The sequence below is a fragment of the Habropoda laboriosa genome, unplaced genomic scaffold (genome assembly GCF_001263275.1).
Source record: "Habropoda laboriosa isolate 0110345459 unplaced genomic scaffold, ASM126327v1 scaffold300, whole genome shotgun sequence".
Taxonomy (NCBI): domain Eukaryota; kingdom Metazoa; phylum Arthropoda; class Insecta; order Hymenoptera; family Apidae; genus Habropoda; species Habropoda laboriosa.
In genome coordinates this window covers 651,111-674,235 of record NW_017100458.1, presented here as the reverse complement: position 1 = coordinate 674,235, position 23,125 = coordinate 651,111, and the positions used below count along the sequence as shown (strand labels likewise).

Here is a 23,125-nt window from a genome sequence, read left to right as displayed (position 1 = left end):
AAACCAATCTTTTATAATCTCATTGCCTTCCCCCCAAAGAAAAATGTCTGACTCCAACACTGTACATGGGGCCCCCAAATTCAAATTTTCCCGGGGCCTCATGAAGATATAACGCGCCACTATGTCTATCCTGTGTACCCCAATTTACGTCTTTTTCGACTTACCAATTAGTACGTAAGTTCGGGGCCCCACTATATTACTAATAACTGAATTTTTGGTCAATGCTACTCTGCCTATTTCCACGTAATTTCAGACGGAGGATAAAGCTCGAACCTCACAAACAGTACGGATTATTAGTGGATGGCTGCAGTATTGCAACCGCATTGAAGGATCACCCGGAGCTATTCAGATCAGTTGCGATGACTTGCGATGCAGTAGTCTGTTGCAGGCTGACGCCGTTACAGAAAAGTGAAGTAAGTTTTCTTACAGAAAGATAGAATCAATTATTCCTTATTGCTTCATCCGTGATTTTATCCATGTACTTAGATTGTAAGTTTGATGAAGAAGGCAAAAACTGTGCCGCATACCGCTGCCATTGGCGACGGAGGAAACGACGTGTCTATGATACAGGAAGCTCACGTTGGAATAGGAATAATGGGTAAAGAGGGTCGTCAAGCGACCATGAGCTCCGATTTTGCTATAGCAAAATTCAAATACTTGAAGAAAGTTCTGCTGGTCCACGGGCATTGGTACTACTATCGAATCAGCATTCTAGCGCAATATTTCTTCTACAAGAACTTCATCTTCATCACGCCACAGTTGTTGTTCAACATGACCTGCGGCTACTCTACCCAGGTAGTGTCGAATTTTCGTAATAGACGTCACTTTTTACGTTAAATTTAGATTGAATTTTTCTGCACAATTTTCAGGCACTCTACGACGCCCTGTTCTTAATGCTCTTCAACGTAGTGTTCACATCCGTACCGATATTAGCGTACGGATTATTCGAACAAGATTACACCGCTGAGACGCTATTGCGCTACCCGTACTTGTACAAATTGTATCAGCGCAACTATTTGTTATCAGGAAGACAATTTTTCATATGGACTGCATTAGGTAGAATGATCTCGACGATTTGTTTATAAATCATTGATGAGAGACATATGTTCGACGTTACATTTGACGTTTCTTTTTCAGCCTGTTGGCACACCATTGCCATATTTTCTATGTCATACGTATACATATACATCAATCCTGTTACCCTGTATAATAACACACCGACAGAACAGTGGTCGTTCAGCACAATCGTCATTCATTTAGTTACATTAATAGCTAATCTACAGGTACATCTCGAACGAGACCCTTTCTCACGTTGAAATATTTCATGGTTCCTCATTTTCAGGTAGTGTTAAGAAGCTCGTATTGGACAGTACCTTTCACGTTAACGGTACTACTATCAGAACTGTCGTTCCTCGTGGTAGCATTCATCTATTCGCTCATGCACAAGTAAGTAACAATAAAGAGGGGTAGGGTAAATCGAGGAGTGATCGAGCACTTTTTTTAACGGTAGAATTTCGTCTATAATTAATTAAATAGAAAGCAGAGAATTTCGCTTATGATGTAGTATATTAACCCTCGTAAGACGAATGCAGGGTCATTTTGACTCAACAACGATAAAGTCAGGCGGCTCAGATTACGTTTGGTACAGGAAATACACCTATTTTATGTATCAAATGTAAATAAACAAGAAAAATATCAAATATATATACAGTGACTGTCACTTAAAATCGTACACGGTACAAAGTCATTTCCTTTGATAAAACAGACTTTTTTCCTAACATCACTTCCTTAAAAGATATTTCACTGTATTGAGATAAAACAGACACCCTATATTACATAGAGTTGGCCTACCGTTTGACTACCAGTTGGAGAATTGGGCTGCCGTTTGACTGACACTTGTAGAATCGGCCCTCCATTTGACTGACACTTGTAGAATCGGCCCTCAATTTATGTGATAAACAATTGGCAACCAAGCGGTGGCTCGCTAAAGCGATATATTATGAAATTAAATTAATCACTCAATAAGTTTTAACGTTAGATTGTTTCCTCGATATGGCCATGGTGGTCATCAGTGACTGGAGTGCCTCAAGTGTTTAGAATAATTAAAATAAAATAAATGTTGTCAACTAAAAATTTTGAACGTCATAGCTAGCTAGACATTATTTTCAATTGAAAAAAAAAATTATAAAGCATAATACTATAATCTTATGCTTAAAATAATGAATATTTTCTTTTGGCCGCCTGAGAGCAACCTGTAAATCTGACGTGACAGTGAACGTATTAATAAGTAAATGTTGTTCAACTTATGTTGTGTTTGATGTCATTTTCATCAGAAAAATCTCATCAATATGTTAAGAAAAATTTCGGGATAAAAAACGTAAAATTAAAAAAGTTGGTATTTAAATCGCTTGGTTGCCTCAACTCACGTTTCATCCTTATCTTTTATTCGCTGTCTTTGTCTTCGTTCGGCAAATTACAAAGACGGGCGCGAGGCTCGAAAACGTAGTCCCTGACTCTACAATAAGCCTGTTTAGGTTCCTTGCTGGTGGTCAATTGGAGAGACATTATTCTATAATACATATTTAAACTGGCAATTGAAAAATTACTTTCATTCGTACCTTTGAATGAAACTGATCTCGAGTCACACTCGAGAAAGAAGTCCAAAGTGTTAAATGTAACACCCTGTATGTTACATTTTTCTTTATTTTTTTAGGAGGTACGACGGAGATATGCTGAGGGTCTTTTATATCCTAGTGTCGTCTCTAACGTTCTGGCTGTTGACCATAATCGTCGTTGTCGCTTGCCTGATACCAGACTACCTAGTCATCATATACAATAATCACAGACCCACGCGAATAATGAGAAGAAACGAAGAAGTACGGCCCAGTAGAGGAAATGCTGGCAACGATAACACGGCGAACAACACACCGCTGCAGAGCAGGGTAACAATAATTATAACGTGCTCACACACACACACGTACATAAACTAACGATTATTAATCGGTACACTGACATTCATTGCAGAGTCAGCGATTGTTCAACATGATTTCGTGGAAGCAGAACTTCACGGTACGGAAGGCTGAATAGACGCGGAGAACTTTTGTTCGGTCATCGTCATGTTAGTATAAATTATTTTCCTCATATCGTATAAGCAGATTCGTCTGTTAATTTATAGTTCATTCATCGAGAAAAACATATGTAGATATAAATATTCGTTGTTAATTCTACCGAGTCCGCGATAGATTTATCTAAAGAATTCGGTATTAGTATTAGGACATTTCATAAGTGACACGTGATACGTAAAAAATGAAGATCGAGAAAAAGAGGGAAAGAAACATCACCGTAGAAAATAAGTGGAAATATGCATACACATTATGTTCGCGATTGATTAGTGTAAATTAATTATTTTTCACTTCGGTTTCTTCGAAGGGGCGAAAAAAAATTGATATGATATCCGCGTTACTTATCAGACAATTGAACATGATTTTTGAAATAACGGTATAGTACGTGTTTCAATCATTTACACGTGACATTCTTTTTCGTGTTACTCGAAGTGATTAAAGAATTCCGGTATACTGAATACTTAGCTCGCGTGAAAAAACAAATTCTAGAGACCTTTCTTCAATTACTGCGAGTGATATAACGTTCTAAATACAGAATTCGCCGTGAAATTTATTCGAAAATGAGAGCCGCTGTAAATATCATATAAACTGAGTGATTGATCGATTGTCGATTAATGCATCAGGTCAGTTCATAAATTTGTGTATATTCTTGAGCAAGATTTTCAAGCAATACAAATGAAACACATTTTACTATTTTAATCGGCGATAAACTAATCACTTGTGTGTACCACTTCAAAACAAGATACGATTTGTTTGAAAGCGTATTGTTTTACGACATGTGTCATAGTCAATCATACGTATGACGTTAATACACGCGAATCTATGGCTTGACCTGATGGAATACAATTTTAGGACGAAAGTACGTGTATTTTTGTACTTTGCGACTGAATAACGCGCATTTTTTTACCTTTTACGTGATCGAATTTTATGGTAAACATTTGATAAATGGACACTTCCATTGAACCACACACACACACATATATATATATATTGTAAATAATTTTGTGTAAAAAGAAAAGAGACATATCAATGATTTACTAAAGAATAACGCAATGTCGTTACAAGAAGATAAAAAGAAGGGATATACACCTAGAGAGGCCTGAAAACGGACGTGATTTGAAAATTTTTCGTTAAGAAAGTACAAACATAATTGTATTCCTAATTTTTTCTATTAATTTAATCTTATCTTTGGCTATGATAATTTTTTTATGTAAAAATATTAAGGATATATTGTAGTTATAGTTACAGTGGTTTGCGATGCCCGTTACAGCGTAAACAAATTTTACGTGAAAGCAAAAAAAAAAGCAAACTACTTTCGTGAAGTATTGTGAACAATTTCTGTTTCTGACGTTGCCGATTTAAAAAAAAAAGGTTGATTTTTTAAAATATCTCAGCTTTTCGAAATAAAAATTTCAATTTTTCTATATGAAATCGTTCCCTTTTTCTGTGCAATAAAAAAGAAACTACGAATCGTATAAAAAATTCGCCACGTGAGAAACTGACGTCTCAAACATTGAAAATACGTAAAAAGCACACCTATTTAAATAGGTGTATGTATATCTCTCCTTAAGTTCAAGAAACTTTATGAGAAGATAAGCTAACAATAACTACCCAATCGTACACGAGAAATAATTTTTATCTGGTGTCAATTATATTGAATTTCTGCATATGTTTTAACGCGTGTTTTTATTAAATTCGAGTCAGTTCCCGCTATCTCTCGATAAGAATACAACATACACTACCGGTCAAAAGTATCCGGACACTTCCTTATTCTCTACAAAATGTAGTTTAAGTTAGTAGAAAAAGTATTTACACTCATTTCAGCTTTTGTAATTGTTATTATTATGTATACTAAAGTATCGTAGTACACTAAAATTTATTTTTATGTACAAATTACGTAATAAAAATGCAATAATATAATTCCTGTTTTATAAAGACGAAACCTAATGGAACGATTTCGTTGTTTGAGAAGGTCCGGAGATTTAGTTTATTTCATTTCTATGGTACAGATCGATTTCAGAGAGTTCTCCGATACCTATTAAGCGTTGATAAACCGTCGATGATGTGCTTACGCTCTCTCGATAGGGTTAAGAATGGAGCTAACGCTATGCAGTCACCTGCTTTGCTTTAGTTCGTCTGGTTGCTCTTCCTATGTTCAGTTGTGAATTTGAAACGAGAATTATCGTTAGAAACGATAACTCTTGCGGAACAAGGACATTCAATTCGAGAAATTGCTTTAAGGAAGAAAATTTCTGAAGTCGACAGTGCGTGACACTATCAAGTGTCCGAATATTTTGAGCGGTAGTGTACATATATATTTTGGGGGAAGTTCGGCTAGCACCATGGACAGATGAATATTTCGATTATTCCAACACATTTCCCAGTTAGTTTTAGATCGATTGGCAAGCGGTAGGTACTGATATTACGCTTAATTTTGTTACGATTGAAAGCGGTGTTCACAACCGAAAGTGGTTAACTCTACTTTTTTGAATTTTTTGTTAAATTTTATAATTAATAATTATGCTTAACACCACTAAATGACAAAAATTTTTATGGCCGTTGAATAATAAATAATTGATTTCAGAAGCCAATGTGATTAACTCCATACTTTAAACTAGATCGTTGTAATAGTGTCATTCAACCGCTTATAAGAATTTAGCTAATTGTAAGTAATTTTTTAATGCAACAGTATAAAAAATATTAACATTTATATTTGATGTACATATATAATTTCATCAATTTTCTCGACTTTTTATTTCGTGGAGTTAACCGATTTGGCAAATGAGCAGCTCGTGTATCGATCCTTTCGCTATAGACTGTAATCTTATAGCATGATTAAAAACACTGAACCACCTTTATATCGAAATTATTTTAATAAATCGTCTTAAATAATGCTACGTGAAAATTAAACTACAGCTTCAGAAATGGATATTATTATGCGTATAAACGAAAACTAACCATGTTCTTTGTTCCTGTGTCGCGTATATGCACTCTTCGATTTTCCATTGCCGTAGCGAAAAGGTTGATATCGAGCAGTGTACATTCGTGTCGGAACGTTTCAGTGTGAAATAGGAGGGGATACCCCTAAAAGAAGAGAAAAATTCCATGAAGGAAGACAAAGGGTATCTCAACAGTAAATACATATCAGCATTCTGTCAGAATTTTCTGTTATTCTTAGAATGAATCGTCTGTTGCATTTGACGAAAAAAGTCTCGTACTCGCATGTGTGTCCAGTGTGGAGCGTCAAAACAATTTTCGAGAAATGTCTGTCAATTAAATGTTCGGTAATTTTACACTTCTTTAATAGAACGGAAACCCCACGAAACTTGTAACCCCTATTTCTGATCGCGAAATTAATTAGAAAGAGTATCGGTACACTAATTATTTATTCGTAGGTCTTAAGGTTTGTCGTAAACACAAAATTGGATTTACGATGTGAAACACTTCTATTTTTTTGGAAGTTAGATTCATTGTCTATTGTCCTGGGAAAAGGATAAATATTTTTATAGGCATCGCATGATTGTACGCTAAATAAAACCAATTTTAAATCATTTTTGAAAAAATTCGGATATTGGATTTTTATGTTTATTTATTCTTTTCAATATTATATTTTTAACTGTTTTAGTTATATCTTACTTACAGAAAATCTAATGTTACTCTTATGATAATCTAGTCTGTTCCGGTACTTTTATTCGTCACTACATACTATGTATCTCTGCTCCATAGAGAGAAAAACGAAGAAAAGAGATATAATACACACTCTGAGCAGTCAATAATTAGGCTTATAAGTAAAGTGAACAGGAAACGATATGTTCACTAGGCACAAAGTAAATTATCAGATTTTCGAACTGTATTGAGCCACTTTATTGAATGTCCACTTATACGATTTAGAAAACGATATTCTCACCATGTATAAAGGTCTTTCTGAATTACACATAAGTTGAAGGTATTGATAAACGATTATTCACACGAATTCAATTCCGTTTTATTTTTCAGGTATGATAAATTAAATAAAAATGAGGGTTATGTCGTGTTATTTTCGACGTTTCGTAATAACAGCATTATTTGTCATACTGCTGTTCTGTGTTGTTCAAATTTTTCGATCAGAATTGGGCTTCAATGACAATGATTTGTTGAATCTGGATAAACTGTGAGCAAGTTTTTAATTCCAGGAATATACAACATTGTGCCATCTCTAATTGTGATAATTTGTGCCATTTCAGGATACGCATGTCTCAATTAATTAAGAACACTGAGCAATCTCATATTATGTACATATAACTTTATTAAAAATACTCTATGTTAAATATAGGAAGATAAAAAGGTATATGTGTTATAGGAAAGGAGTTGTAGCTTGTAAGCTACCTAAATTAGATGTTTCTAATCCAGAAATTACAAAGTTTATACATGATATCCCTCCCTTGTCATGTACACCAGAAGATTGGGTTATTCTTCATGGTTCAAGACTAGTTATTAGCAATAAAGCAAAGAAAAAATATGGACCTATGACTTGTTTCTACAGTGGTAAGTTGTATAAAAGTTACAGTGTCACAATATTATATTAAAATTATTGTGTCTGATTATTTCAATTATAACTGTAGAAATTCTGAGAGATGATGATTACACTATATCATTCACAACCCCTGTTGAATCTGATGATTCCTATGTTCTAAAGTACAGTGATTTTGTTGATGTAAAGTGTGAATCAAAAACTGGAAAGGAGTAAGTGAAATGTGTGAATAAGAATAATCAGTTTTTATCTAAAAATAATTAATTATTATCTTAAAAATATCTTAGATGGCACAGTATTATGGCTGGAGTGAGAGATGATCCTGAAGTGAAAGAAACAAATAAATGGGAAAATGTTGGAAATCAAGCCCTTAAGCTAAATATACTTATGTTTGGTTTTGATTCTCTGTCAAGAAATACATTTATACGCAAATTACCAAAGACATATCAATACTTAAAAGAATATTTAGAAGCTTTAATTTTAGAAGGGTATAATATAGTAGGTGATGGGACACCACAAGCACTCATTCCTATTCTTACTGGGAAAATTGAACTTGAACTTCCAGATACTAGAAAACGCATGGGTTCAAAAGCAAAATATGTTAATGTATATCCTATGATATGGAATGAATACAAAAAAAATGGCTACATAACAGGATTCATGGAAGATGTCCATCACATTGGGACTTTCACATATCGTCTGAAAGGTTTCAAAGAACAGCCAACTGATCACTATATGAGAACATTTTATTTAGCTGCAACACCATATTTTCGATACTACAACAAATTTTGCATTGGAAGCATTCCAAGACACATGGTATATTTTGAACTCTCATTAATATTCATTATATTATAATTACAGGACCATACATTATTATTCTTGTTGTAGACAATGTTGAATTACATCAAAGAAATTTTTAATGTATACAAACATCAACCAAAGTTTTTATTTGGATTTCATGGGGAGCTTTCACACGATTCCTATAATGATATAGGAGTAGTTGATAATGATTTACATAATTGGATTAAAGACTTACATGAATTTGGTCACCTAAATAACACAGTGTTGATATTGATGAGTGATCATGGGCACAGGTTTATGTCTACATAAGTAATATGCAAAACATGATTTTTTAGTAGAATTATATACAAACTGACACTACCAATTTCATTTCACAGGTTTGCAGAAATTCGCAATACTCTACAAGGAAAACAAGAGGAAAGGCTGCCATTTTTTTCCTTTGTCTTCCCCCCTTGGTTTAAAAAAGTTCACCCAGAAGCATATGCAAACTTTGTACATAATACACATTATTTAACAACACCGTTTGACGTGCATAAAACGTTAGAAAATATATTGAATTTTCAAACACCAAAAGATGGGGATCGTTATCAAAGAGCCATTAGTTTATTCGATAAGGTAAGTGTATTACAGACACATGCTGAAAGTATTTCGAATGTAAATGTGTACATATATGTAATGTGATAAAATACTGATAATTCGCAGAATTTAGAGTTCGCTACAATTATTCAAGGCTAATACCGTTTAACTATCTTATCATAGTAACGATAACAAAATTCAAACAATGACGCCTTTTTATGTATATCAACCTTAAACATGTTCAACAAAAGTATATGATTTTGTTTATTAGTTTTTGTTAAATAATGGTTCCGATTATATTTAGAAATGAATGAATAATCACATTGCGTAACTATACAGATACCAATAGACAGAACGTGCGGGAATGCATTTATAGAACCGCATTGGTGCGCTTGCCTTAGTTGGCAAGAGATCGCAATCGACGATGATAAAACTATTGCCGCTGCCAAATATTTGATTCAATTTCTTAACACATATACGGAAGGCCATCACGACATATGTGAACAATTAAAATTAAAAGAAATATTGTGGGCCGCTAAACTCATACCTAATAAAGGTATTGTAAATGATTCTGTTTAGAGTTTATCACAGATTGCGATCAATAATATAAAATTACAGGTTTATTGGAATTCCAAAAATCCGGAGATCAAGATGGTTTCGTTGGAGATTTTAGTGCCAAAACAAAATTAACTACTGAAATTTATCAGTTGAAAGTAAGAACAGAACCAGGAGACGGATTATTTGAAGTCAGTATTACTTATGATATAAAGAAGAATACTTTTTCGACGAAAGTAAGTTCGCCGCTTAAACTTTGCAAAGTGGACATATAACAAAAATGCAAATATACGAAACTCTTTATGTTAGATTTCAGATATTAGTAGAATCAACATGTATGGATCTCAAGCAAGATGTGTGGAGAACTCTTTATATCACTTACGAAAATATTGCTATTGTAAAGATTAAACAATTAGTGTTTAATGAGTGTATTTGAAATGATAGTCAAACTAAATCTTAAGAAAACATAATGAACAAATTTACAAGACAGAAGAGTTGTGATTATCTTCAGTTAATAATCATTTTTCTAGTCTTTGCAAACTTAACGAAATTATAAGACACCTGTAATATAAAAATATAATAACTTTTAAATCTACATAGATTCCAACAAAAAAAGTAACAACAATTAGTTCTTATAAGTAAGATCTTATTTTATACTATGCTTAACCACAGTACAAAAAAAGTTAATTATAGATAAGGTGCCTTATTATTAAAAAACATTTTTATTTATACAATATCTGTTAGGGCTTCATATGTGCGGTTTATGGCACGACCGAAATATACAGTTATTTTTAAGTTTCGGATTCTTTCTTTTATTACTTGCATGTGTCAACGTTCAGTTTACCAAGTAAGGCAAATTATTTTGTTACCTTTTAGAACATTCGTGTCTTTTCGCGCTCAATAGCTTAAGGACATGCCATAAGCCGTGAGTTCCGAAGGGTACATTCTTTTTGTAACGGTTCGCAAACCGACGAGTTACTCGACGGAAGTCCCGTACGCTTGCCCATTTCGCCCATCTCCATCGTAACAGTCTCCCACCCTTCCAAGAAAAAGCGCACTTAGGGCACACTGAAAGGGCTTTGGCGACATGATTAGACACGTTGATTGGTAACTGAAATTTGTGCATCATCAACCAATCAATGTATATTTAGAAAAAAGCATTGAAAGGAGAGTCAGACGCGATGTTAAAAGTTCAGATTGAAAAGTGACTCGCGGAAGAACAGACCTGTAGAAATTATAGTTTTACTAGGAGCACACTGCTCAAACATAGTCCAGAATCATAGTCTAATTTATAGTAAAAATAAATCGAATTCTAGTCCTAAATACAATACTATCTCTCACATTGTCGCTCAGATCAAAAGAACCGAGGGGCGACAGTTTGGGTATAGAAGATACGGTTTTCGAGGATCGCAGCCCGCCTTTGTAGTTTGCCGAACGAAGAAAAGGATGAAACGAGGGTCGAGGCAATCGAGCGATTTAAACACCAACGTTTTTATTTTTAACTTTTTCTGTATGAAAAATTTATTAACATATTGAAGTCACTTTCATCAGAAAAACCTCACCAATAAGTCCAAAAAAAATTTCAGATAAAAACAAAGTATAATTTAAAAAGTTGGTGTTTAAATCGCTTGGTTGTCTCGACTCTTGTTTTATCCTTCTCTTTTATTCAATGTCCTTATCTTCGTTTAGCAAACTACAAAGGTGGGCTGCTAGGCTTGAAAACAGTGTCCCTACTTCCCAAACTGTCCTGTTTAGGTTTAGTATGTATTATTTAGTCAGCACACCACGTGCAAGCACAACCGGACTCGAAAAATTAGTTAAATTAGTTACGGGTTTAATAATATCAGTTTTGATCTCATAAAATGGTATATACATAACAATATGTTTTACATAACAATAGTACCATTTAATCATTACATTATGTTCATTATAAAATATTTTTATTAATTGCATAATCAAAATGTTTATTTTTATGAAATATGAAGTTGCCAATTATTATTAATGATACTTTTAATAAATTAGAGAATGTTAAGTACACATTAAACATATAATGTAAATAATGCACAATATAGTGTAACTAATTCATGATTGGTTTTTTCAATGTTTATATAATAAATAACATTCTATTGATAGAACATGTTTGTAGTATGAATCTTTCCTTTTTACTCATTGTGAAAGACAATATACTCCAAACTGGTGCAAGAATGTTGTAACTTCATGAGTAACACTGTCAACTAATAAAAATCCCATATTTTGTTTGTGAGATGGATCATATGGAAAATATGCTTGTCCTCTATTATCTTTAGCCACTACTTGCAGAACTATAGTACTAATTGATAAATCCCCATCTTCACCTTTTTGCACCCTAAAATAATTAGATACATTTATTTATTGAATTTAAAAACATAATTGCGGAAGTTTAGTTCAACCTTATTAAATCTTTATAAATAGCTTTAGTCACTTCTAAATATGAATCTAAAAGATCTTCATATTGACAAAGCATTCCTCCAAGAACAAGCATTTGGAAAATGTTAAATATAAACTCTTCACGTTCATCTTTTGAATATAAATTATACTCTGAACATTCTTCATCTAATAGCATCTAGAAAAATTAAACTACAAATAAGCTTGTACTAGTAACAAACTAATTGCAATACAAATTCATACTCCTCTAAGATTATCAGAAATTAAGAAATTTTCTATTTCCATGTCATATCTTTTGCCAATAATCCCAGACCCATGTACAATTCCATTCTTTGGATTTTTTAATTTATTAAAAAAGGACATGTTCAAAACAGAACAAGGAATAGGCTTTATTTCTACAGTTGTTGCTGTTATACCTATTAATTATAAGAAAAAGTAGTAACATGTAATGCTGTGCTACAGAAAAATGTCTGCTACCTTGTTTTACCCAATGATTTCTTTGCTTTGTTAAAAGTTCTTTTGCTATAATACTATCTTTAAAGAAAACCTAGGATAATCAAAAAGTAATAAAGTAGTATTATAATAATTAATTCCCATTATATTTAAATTATATACTAATAGACTAACTTCAGCTAAATGATATTTGTGATATTGTTGGAAAGTTTCATTAAACGAAAAATGTTGTATAACAAAATTTCCTTTTATACCCCTGTAAAATTAGAAAAATTTTGTTACAACATTTAATAATGGAACTACAAATTTCACGCATGTACATACGTAAATTGATAAAAGATATTAATATTGTTACCATTTGGAAAGAAATTCCTGCGTTCTTTTATCGTTTATTCCGATGTAATTTTTTTGTACAAGAGGCACAAATGTATATCTAGGTTCAATTTCCATTTTTCGAGTGAAATTGTTATTACTATGGGGATAAAGAAGTGGAATATATGTATATACATACAGGGTGTCCCGTAAAGAGTGTAACTCCCGGAAATGGGAGGTTGCTGGGGTGATTCTGATCACATTTGTCCTTGACCGAAATGTTGTTTGAAGCTTCGTTTTTCAATTATTAACGAAAAACACTGGCCACTCACAGCGCCCGTAGAGCCCGCGCTCAGGGACGAACGAAGAGAGATTCACCCGCGCGCTATCGCAAATGACGTGTACGCGTGACTTTTCGATTATCGCACGCTGTCAAAAAAATTTGACTTTGCACCGCTATTTTTATAAGGTTTAGAAAATTGGTTTTTTGTCGTCATTCCGACGTTTGTATAAATTTTTGAAAAAACTGCAATTAGTCGGAATCGCGAAGAAAATAGCGAAGGTCGTTTTTATAACTTTTTTATTTGAGCTCGTAATGAAAATCTAAAAAATACGTCTTGTAGATCTATGTGAATTGTACACACGCTGAAAATTTCATCCCTGTTCGCCCCTGAGCGCGGACTCTACGGGTGCTGTGAGTGGGCCAGTGTTTTTCGTTAATAATTCAACAACGAAGTTTCAAATAACATTTTGGTCAAGGAAAAATGTGATCAGAGTCATCCCAGCAACCCCCCATTTCCGGGAGTTACACTCTTTACGGGACACCCTGTGTAATAATAACTTACATATATAGCAATTATTATGTTAATTGTACAACTTATAAATTTGTGATATTGTATAAATTAATTAAAAACATTATAACAAATGTATCTTTAAGCAGAAATATAAATGAAATATGTATGTAAACATGAAATGGTATGTCGAAGACTTATATAAATTATACAGTTTTATATATAAAGTTACAAATTTTCATTGTTAAAAAAATGTGTACATAATATTTTATGAATATTGATTTCGGCATCGATGAAAATGTCTATATGGTGACGTATTAAACAAATATTTAGATAAGTTTCAAAGGCTCCGGGAAACCATGGCGCCGATTCAACGTCAACGTCAGCTTTTCATTTCAAAAAAAGAACTCAAAAAGTTGAATGGCAGAAGATTTTCAAAGTAGAAATAATATTCTCTTTTTTCTCATTAATAAGAAGTGAAATACAAAATTTGTTTTATTATTCCATTTTTATACAATGTACACATATTGTGTGCCGGTTAACCTCCTTCTTTACAAATTTAACATTAAATTATTTAATAAGAAATTAGGGATATTTTGATGATATTATTTTATAAAATTTGTGCAATTATCAATGGTGTTTATTTTATTTCTATATTTAGGTTGTCATTAATGTATTATTTATAATGATGAAAATGTCAATTAAAAAGTAAACATGTATAAAATTGAACACAGATCGAAAGTAAAATTAAGAATATGTGTTTCAGACCAGAAGAATCCTCTGATATTGGTCTTATTTATCCTGCTGTGGATACAGCATTTAAATTGCTTTTGTCAGTTAGATTTTGTTCTGCTATATGGAGTCACATAACAGATTGTGATGAAACCTATAATTATTGGGAACCAGTAAGGAATAGTTTTTAAGGATTTCAGCAATTTTTAATGATTTGTATAAATTTCTATGTTTGTACTGTTACTTTATTTAAATAAATGTGCTATTTATTTTACAAGAATGTTTTATTTTGCCATTACATTTTGTGTCTTTCTTAGAGTCACTATTTGCTTTATGGTACCGGTCAACAAACATGGGAATATAGTCCACAATATGCATTAAGATCATATATGTACTTATTAATTCATATAGTACCAGCAAAACTTTATCATTACTTACTAGAACCAAATCCTGTTCTAGTCTTCTATTTTGTAAGATGTCTATTGTCTGTGGGTTGTGCATTATCTGAAGTATACTTTTATATGTATGTATTTTTTGTGTTATATTATAGGCACATTGGAAATAAATTTCATCGCAAAATACTGACCAGATTTTATTATATTTCTTAATAGAAATGTGTCCAGAGAATTTGGAATACATATTGGGAGATTGACATTAGTATTTCTTATATTCAGTTCTGGCATGTATATTGCCAGTGCTGCATTTTTACCATCATCTTTTTCAATGTATGTGTATAAAACTTATAGTACTTATTTAAGTACAGAAATGATAACAATTTAATTCTATGTGTTCTCTGTACAGGTATTTAAGTACTGTTGCTACAGCAGCCTGGTATGGCCGTCAATATGAATTAGCAATTTTTGCTACAGCAATATCTGCTTTATTAGGGTGGCCATTTGCTGCATTACTTGGGTACTTTATTATAAAGTTTCATTTAAAATGTTAAAACTGTTAAAATATAAAATTGTTACAAACCTTTTTTATATTATTTACAGATTGCCAATTGCAATGGAAATGTTAATACATAAACAAGAGTGGAGTAAATTTATAAAATGGGTAATTCTATCTGGTACTGTTATTTTAGTACCAATGGTATGGATTGATTCAATGTATTATGGTAAATTAGTGATAGCACCACTGAACATTGTAATGTACAATGTTTTTACTAATCATGGACCAAATATCTATGGAACAGAACCTTTCAGTTATTATATTTATAATGGATTTTTAAACTTCAATTTCGTTTTTATTGGCGCACTTTGGGCTCCATTAGGATTGGTAATACTCATGAGATTCATAATGCTTAAACCTTCACATCTATTAATACTTTAATCAGCCTTATAGCTTTTAGTGTGGCTAATTGTACCTGTTGGACCAAGAGATCGTCTTTGTTTATCTTACTGGTATTCGTTGGCACCACTATATCTTTGGTTTTTAGTGTTTTTCTTGCAACCTCATAAGGTAAATTAAGTAATATTGTTTAAACAGTAAGATTTAAATATATATATATATATAAATATCTTTAACACAGGAAGAGCGATTTTTATTTCCTGTATATCCAATGATTTGTTTAACTGGAGGCATAGCTATAGACACCATCCAAAAACTATATTTGTTTATTAGGACAAAGCTTAGTTCTTTACATATTGCTTATCATTATTTGCAATATACTGTTCATATTACATTCTTTGCTATCTTGATATGTGGTCTTCTTGGAATATCAAGATCATTAGCAATATACAAAGGTAAGAAGTTTATATATTTTAAATTACTTTAATCAACGTAAAATATAACTTTTCGAAATCCTATATTAGGTTATTATGCACCAATGGAAGTAATGATTGATGCTAATAAGGTTGAATTAGAAGGAGAAATATCTAAGGACATTAATATTAATTTTTGCATTGGTAAAGAATGGCATCGATTTCCGAGTAGCTTTTTCTTTACATCGAATAAGTAAGTAATGTTTTTTTTTTTTTTTAAGAATTTTACTTAATACAATTTTTGCTTTTTTAAACGCAAAATGCGATATTGACTTCAGTTGGAAACTTCAATATCTAAAATCAGAATTTAAGGGTCAATTACCTCAACCATATTTAGATCATGAAAATGCAACTAGTATTATACAACCTCATTTTAATGATATGAATAGAGAAGAACCTACACGCTACGTAAGTTGTTATTTATAAAGTAGTGAAAAAAATGAACCAATATAAAATTCATATATTATTCGCTCTAATCAATAAAACTTGCTATTATAGTTTAGTTTAGACAAGTGCCATTTTGTATTAGATCTGGATATTGGGACTGAGACAGACTTAGAACCAAATTATTCTCGATTAACTGACAACTTTACGATAATAAAATCGTCTAAATTTTTAAATTCTGCAAAGTGAGTGAATTACATGTTTAAATTTTACTATATTATTTGTAATTTAATGCATTAAACTAATGTTATGTTAAATTTATTATTTATCTTTCAGATCACACCAATTTTTCAGAGCGTTTTATATACCTTTTGTGTCATATAAATTTTGTACATATGGTTCATATAATTTATTACAAAATATTAAAGTTAAATCGATTCCCCTTTTGTCAACGGGAAAAATTCCAAAATCATCCTGAATAAAATTTCTGAAATATGTGTATGATTTTAATAAACAGGGTCTTTGTCAGGGAAATTATAATGGTTGATATTGTATTTCAAATAAATGTCTGTATTTCGTAAGAAAAATATAAACAATGGTTTTGAAAAGAAAGATTAAAAATCTAAAAGAATTTAAAACAATCACGAATTCCGTACATTGTTTTCAATTCCACCAAAATTTAAATCGTTCGTATTAAAGTTCTTAATCGGTCGGTATTTTTTGTTTTAAAAAATAGTTATTGATATGTATATCAATATATACACTTATAATCAAGATAATATATTAAGTGTTTTTAAAATAGTACATAATTTTATGCGATTAATATGACTGAAATTATTGGGTAATACAAATATGCTAAATAATCTTCATACTAGTCCATATATATATATGTAATACCATTAAAATAAAAATATTGTTTTTTTTATTAGATAAGTAATATTTGATAGCAATATTTGCATATTGTTAGATGTTATTAATTTTGTAATGAACAAATTTTTGTACATATATATTGAGATTATGGGTATATTTGTGAAAATGCAATGTAATTAATTTTAATTGCAAATATATTTTATAAATACTCCGATAGAAATATTACTATAATTAATTTTCCAATATTGAACTTGTATAATATTGTAGTTTTTATTAAAAATTTGTATAAAATTTTGTACTTGGTTATCATGATATGTAACAATACAATAAAGCAATATACGACATTCGTATCTTTATACGATATATGTCATTGCCCTATTATCAGTTGAAGTTTTATAGTTGTCGAGTCATTTTGTCATTATATATGGCTGCAAAAAATACCATACCAATCTGTTATTGTATACCAGAGTGAACTATGCATAAAAAGAATCTCGAAGTTTTAGAATTCATTTGCAATTAATTAGAAACATTACAGCTTCGAAAAATTTTTTACAATTAACTTATGGAAATCATTGAAGTAGGTTGTCTAATTCTCTTAACTTGGGCATGATGAAGCATTCTACACTGTTCTCGATTAAAATCAAATTTTTAGCGCCATGTATGCATACTTAACAGCGCTTCTAGCTGTCCAATGTTAATAGCCATTTTTAAATCAACGTGATAAGTTTTGGGTAAACAAGGATTTAATTCATGCGCGTTCATGCGCTTCCTGGAAACGAGAAAATTTCTTTTCAGTACGTACGTGACATCCAGAAAAGAGTATTTAAATAATGATAAAATTATCGTTTATCGTGATGTAGTTCTTATACCGTCTGTTAGTTGTGGAAGCATCTACGCGGTCTGAAGTATAGTAACTTGGTAAAGTTAATGTAAAATGGAAACGGTGGAAATCGACGATGAACGAACTAATTCTCATTCTATAAAATTACCTACTGCAGTCGAAGTGTTTGCAAATTTGGAAAATGCTCAGAAATTTGCGATTGATATCGGTACGTATTGCGTTGCATATTTTATCAGCATACGTTAAAAGCTTTTATTTATGTATAAATGCAGTTCTTACAAGGTTATCTTTCAAAGGTTTTTTAAAGAATGCAAGTACGTTTTTTGTACCATTTAAAAATTGAACATGAACAGTTATAATCTTCTAATAATGTAGCTTAAGGTTGCTTTGGTTTTAATTTAATTTCAGGCTTATCTTTGACAAAAATAGCTTATTATTCAACAGTTAATTACCGTAAAGCTTTGTATGAGGATACTGGCTTAGGAAATAGTGGAGAACGTGCATACAAAGTACATGAAGGAAATAGACTTCATTTTGTTAAGTTTGAAACAAGATACATTGAAAATTGTTTGGATTTTGTGAAAGAGAATTTAGTAAATGTTGAAAGGTTTCATGGTAAAAGCATTAAAGTCACTGGTGGAGGAGCATACAAATATAATTCTTTACTACAGCAAAAATTAGGTTTAATGTAAGCATTTTAAAGTATAGGAATAATAGCTTTTTTATACTTCTATTCAATGATATCTATATAGACTAATATTAAATATTTAATATAGAAGTGAAAGCAATTAAAACATTTTTTTAGAGTTGACAAAGAAGATGAAATTGCATGTCTGATAAAAGGTTGTAATTTTTTATTGAAAAATATACCATGTGAAGCATTTGAATTTGAAAGACATGGAAATCCTGAATACAAATTTCAAAAGGCTGGTCCTAATATATTTCCATACCTGTTAGTGAATATTGGTAGTGGTGTCAGTATTCTTAAAGTAAGTCACAACCACATTGATTAAAGGTGTTCAAAGAATAGTCTCATTTATTTTTGAGGTTTATATAATATTTTCAGGTAGAGTCTGATAATGTATTTGAAAGGATTGGGGGTACAGCTACAGGAGGGGGAACATTTTGGGGATTAGGTTCTTTACTTACAAAAAGAAAGGTACCAGTGTTGATTTTTTTACACATGTAGCTATTGACTTTTATATTTATGTAACAATAAAATAAATGTTCACATTAAAAAAATTATTAAAAATACTCTATTAGGGCTTTGATGAATTACTGCAACTTGCAGAAAGAGGAGATCATCGTAATGTTGATATGTTAGTGAAAGATATTTATGGAGGTGATTATTCCTCCCAAGGTTTACCTGGAGAACTTATCGCATCTTCTTTTGGCAAGGCTACTTCTTCTAGTAATGAAGGTAAGGAAGCAAATAATATGTGAATTGATTAGATAAATTGTATCATCTCAAAGAATAAGTTATTTTACTTGTATCTTAGGGCAACCACAGTTTTCTGAGGCAGACATTGCAAAAAGTCTATTGTTTACTATAAGTAATGATATTGGACAAATAGCAAGTTTATATGCAACTGTGCATAAAGTGAAAAAGGTTTACTTTGGTGGTTATTTTCTACGCAATCATCCTATGTCAATGCATACTATGTCTTATTCCATCAAATATTGGTCTCATGTTAGTTTTAAAACCTTTTTTGTACTCTCATGTAACTATAATAAAAAGAAAAATTTTCTTCAGAAAAACCTCTTTTACAAATATTCATTGAATCCTATGTAGGATGAAGTAAAGCCCCTTTTCCTTCGCCATGAAGGCTATCTTGGTTCAATTGGGGCATTTTTGTATGGTGCTGAGCAACCTGATGAATGTAGTTGGTTAGAAAATTATGCAGGCTCTTCAGGATTTAAAAATTCAATATCTACTGATCTTGGGATGAAAGTTGATCAATTGGAAATTGATCAAGCAGAAAATGCTATAACATTCTGTCCACTTTTAAAAGATCCTGCATCTTATAATCCTGACACAACTGATCTTGCTGAAGATAAAGAGGCTAGGTAAGTTATGAGCTTAGGTGAGTGATGTATTTCTTTTTCTTGGCATACAAAAAATTTGTAATTATTTTAGAGATTATTGGCTTCAATGTTTTGAGGAATCAGTGGATAAATTTGTTGCTAGAGCTATTGACAGCCAGCCACATAGTCCAACTGCAAAAGATAGAGCAACAAAACTGAAGGAAAAATATGTTAACAGACTACATTATTTACATCTTGAACCATTGTAAGTTCATCATGATCACTAATAAAAATGTAATATTTTATAAGAGTCTGTTATAATTAACAATTTTACAATATAATATTATAGTGCTTATGGAACACTCACAGTGAGAATATTATTGGATACTATTGAACATTGTATGAAGGAATTCGATTTTCCTGACCCTTATTTACATGCAAGTTTTTTCTTCTAATATTCGCATTATATCGATAATATTGCAAGTGTTTTGTAAGGTATTTAATTGATTTTTATACTTTGTAATATTTGTGCCGTATACAGCAAAAGAAAAAAGAAAACGAAGAAGCTTTCAAGCATTTGAATAGTCGCATAATGACCATCGATAAATTGGAAGGAGCAGAGAAAATAAAAACTTTGATACTAGGAGTTCTGAGTGGTAATATGTTCGATTGGGGTGCGCAAGCTGTTGCAACTTTGATGGAAACGACAGATTTTGGTTTTGCCGAAGCACAAGAAAAAATACCGGGTACGCGAAAACCTTTCGTTCGTAATTGATAGAGTGGAATGAACAGTGTCAACAAAATTGATGTTTTGTTTATTAAATTTAGGTAGACCTTGGTTATACGATAACTTGGACGACTGGATAGAAAGATTAGAAACTGGATTACCGCATAAGTGTGCTGCTATTTTTGTCGACAATAGCGGGGTTGATATAGTATTGGGAATTTTACCTTTTGCACGGGATTTATTGCAGCGGGGAACGAAAGTTAGTTATATCACAAATGCTTTTTAGTTAAAAATCCAATTACAACAAAATAATTAAATTAAATTAATGATTACTTTAGGTTATACTGTGCGCTAATTCTATGCCAGCATTGAATGATGTCACGTATCCAGAATTGGTTATAACGTTACGAGATGCGGCAAAAGTATGTAAAGTAATTAAACATGCATTGAAAGAGAACCGTTTGATCGCTATGGAAACAGCTCAGGCTAGTCCCTGCCTTGATTTGAGGTAATTATCGCAATTAAGAGAATTATATGAATCTTTATACATTTTAACAAATTATTTCACGTTTAATAGCCGATTGAACTTAGATTTATGTCTTGCAATGGTGAAGCATAACGTCGATCTTATTGTTCTCGAGGGAATGGGCAGAACGCTTCATACGAATCTTCATGCTAAGTTAACTTGCGAATGTTTAAAGTTAGCAGTTATTAAAAATCGATGGTTGGCGCTTCGATTAGGTGGTGATATGTACGCCGTGATATGTAAATATGAACGGCCACCACTGAAAACGAAAATTTGTGATATAAAGTTAAAAAGGAAGGATTGTCCATCAGAGTGTGTGGAAAACGTAACGGATGTTTGTACATGCAATCTTAAAGAATAGATAATGAAAACGTAAGTAACCATATATTGGACTATGCATGTCTGAATGTGGCGAATTGAAAATTTTATCGCAATTCCAAGAACTGAAAAAAATGTACATTCAAGTATTGATTCATTTACATTTAAATACGTATAAAATTGATATAAAAAGAAATGAGCCGAGATTTTAAGTATATTTTACAGTTTCGTATGGAAATATATAATATTATAAGAAACTTAAAGACTTTTTAAGAAACTCATTGTTATTTGCTTCAGAGTAATTACGAATGAAGCTTGGTTGCCGAGAATATGTTTCTAACATCGCGTAATTAACCAAGCCTCGAAATCTGGCCTATCTCGTTACTCAAGTATGAAAACTTTAACGTTGACGTGAGAGATATTGATGAATAATGATCGACACCTAGTCAAAGACAATATAATTATTTTGCTCCGTATTTTGAAAAGGTTATCGTAGTTTAAAGGGAGTAATTTGCGACCAATTGTAACGATTGCAGACATGTATTATATAATACTGTACAGTACATCTTCTGTGATAATGTAACATTCAAGCAGAAAGTTACATATTCGTGTAAATTTAAAAGCCAAAAATTGATAGACAGTATAATAGAATAATATGTAAAGAAAGAAAAAAGAACTTAAAACTAGTACCTTCTGATGTTTGGCATTTTTGTACAGAGATCTATCGCTTCACGTCAAATCGGATATGTTTTTTTTTTCTCGTATTCTGTTTCGTTGTAAACATCCAGGAGAAACATTATTGACTGTCTAAGATTAACACGCAAGATATATGTCCTTAGAAGTGACCAATCTGTTAAGATATATTTCTCAGATTTTATAGAAAAGAGAAGGGAGAAGAAAAAAACGAATAAAAGACAATGATGATAAGATAAGCAGGACGAGAAATTGTTGAAACTTAAAATACAATATTAATATGGTTTTCAAGCTGAAGATTTCTATGTGAAGAATTTGTTAATACTCAATATATAAAATATACGCGTATGTGATATTTAACATACTTTGTAATCTGTAAATAAAACCACAACACTTTTTGAGACTTAATTGCAGTATTACTTGAACCGAAAAAGAAATCCTTTCAATAGCAATCTTCGTGTTTGTCGACCAAAATAAAAACAGAACGCTGCTCGAACGATCACTAAGTTTTGCTGTGTTACATATTTAAGATGTTGATCTTTTACTAATGTATGTACAATACCTCATCTTGCAAATCAAATGCAAATGTATTTTTTAACAATAAATTTCGTACATATATCCTTCGTTCTTTCTTCAATCCTACCAAAAGTCATACTTTTTAATCTCTTGTCCCTTCCTTCCTTTCTATATTTTTTTGTATTT

General features: G+C 31.6%; 5 protein-coding genes across 5 annotated transcripts in view; 4 read left to right on the top strand and 1 right to left on the bottom strand.

Moving 5' to 3' along the window:
• The window catches only part of LOC108575954 (probable phospholipid-transporting ATPase IF), a 20,905-nt gene extending 17,818 nt beyond the window's left edge, over positions 1 to 3,087 (top strand). Inside the window, exons 13-19 of the mRNA XM_017938894.1 lie at positions 254 to 413; positions 487 to 795; positions 870 to 1,056; positions 1,138 to 1,283; positions 1,343 to 1,446; positions 2,714 to 2,942; positions 3,025 to 3,087. Coding sequence (XP_017794383.1) covers positions 254 to 413; positions 487 to 795; positions 870 to 1,056; positions 1,138 to 1,283; positions 1,343 to 1,446; positions 2,714 to 2,942; positions 3,025 to 3,087 — 1,198 coding nt within the window. The remainder of the gene's footprint in view (positions 1 to 253; positions 414 to 486; positions 796 to 869; positions 1,057 to 1,137; positions 1,284 to 1,342; positions 1,447 to 2,713; positions 2,943 to 3,024) is intronic.
• A 4,051-nt stretch (positions 3,088 to 7,138) lies between these two features.
• Positions 7,139 to 10,030, top strand: LOC108575965. Its single transcript, XM_017938903.1, has 10 exons — positions 7,139 to 7,272; positions 7,346 to 7,393; positions 7,462 to 7,646; positions 7,724 to 7,844; positions 7,920 to 8,448; positions 8,521 to 8,726; positions 8,811 to 9,048; positions 9,349 to 9,565; positions 9,628 to 9,800; positions 9,874 to 10,030. Exons 1-10 carry the CDS (start codon positions 7,139 to 7,141, stop codon positions 9,970 to 9,972), a joined length of 1,950 nt encoding a protein of 649 aa, XP_017794392.1. The 3' UTR covers positions 9,973 to 10,030.
• Positions 10,031 to 11,730: 1,700 nt separating this feature from the next.
• On the bottom strand, positions 11,731 to 12,891 carry LOC108575970 (uncharacterized protein C11orf70 homolog). Its single transcript, XM_017938908.1, has 6 exons — positions 12,797 to 12,891; positions 12,616 to 12,697; positions 12,466 to 12,535; positions 12,232 to 12,404; positions 11,994 to 12,166; positions 11,731 to 11,929 (listed from the first exon to the last, which is right to left on the bottom strand). Exons 1-6 carry the CDS (start codon positions 12,889 to 12,891, stop codon positions 11,731 to 11,733), a joined length of 792 nt encoding a protein of 263 aa, XP_017794397.1.
• Positions 12,892 to 13,903: 1,012 nt separating this feature from the next.
• Positions 13,904 to 16,901, top strand: LOC108575952 (alpha-1,2-mannosyltransferase ALG9). Its single transcript, XM_017938893.1, has 12 exons — positions 13,904 to 13,983; positions 14,311 to 14,449; positions 14,594 to 14,799; positions 14,888 to 15,001; positions 15,078 to 15,188; positions 15,272 to 15,554; positions 15,621 to 15,737; positions 15,808 to 16,021; positions 16,091 to 16,232; positions 16,318 to 16,447; positions 16,538 to 16,668; positions 16,760 to 16,901. The coding sequence occupies exons 1-12, from the start codon at positions 13,904 to 13,906 to the stop codon at positions 16,899 to 16,901; spliced, it is 1,809 nt and encodes a 602-aa protein (XP_017794382.1).
• Positions 16,902 to 18,133: 1,232 nt separating this feature from the next.
• On the top strand, positions 18,134 to 21,848 carry LOC108575964 (pantothenate kinase 4). Its single transcript, XM_017938902.1, has 13 exons — positions 18,134 to 18,342; positions 18,543 to 18,822; positions 18,940 to 19,123; positions 19,201 to 19,293; positions 19,398 to 19,554; positions 19,634 to 19,824; positions 19,927 to 20,201; positions 20,272 to 20,424; positions 20,509 to 20,596; positions 20,701 to 20,905; positions 20,988 to 21,145; positions 21,225 to 21,394; positions 21,464 to 21,848. Exons 1-13 carry the CDS (start codon positions 18,228 to 18,230, stop codon positions 21,771 to 21,773), a joined length of 2,379 nt encoding a protein of 792 aa, XP_017794391.1. The 5' UTR covers positions 18,134 to 18,227; the 3' UTR covers positions 21,774 to 21,848.
• The last annotated feature ends 1,277 nt before the right edge of the window (positions 21,849 to 23,125 follow it).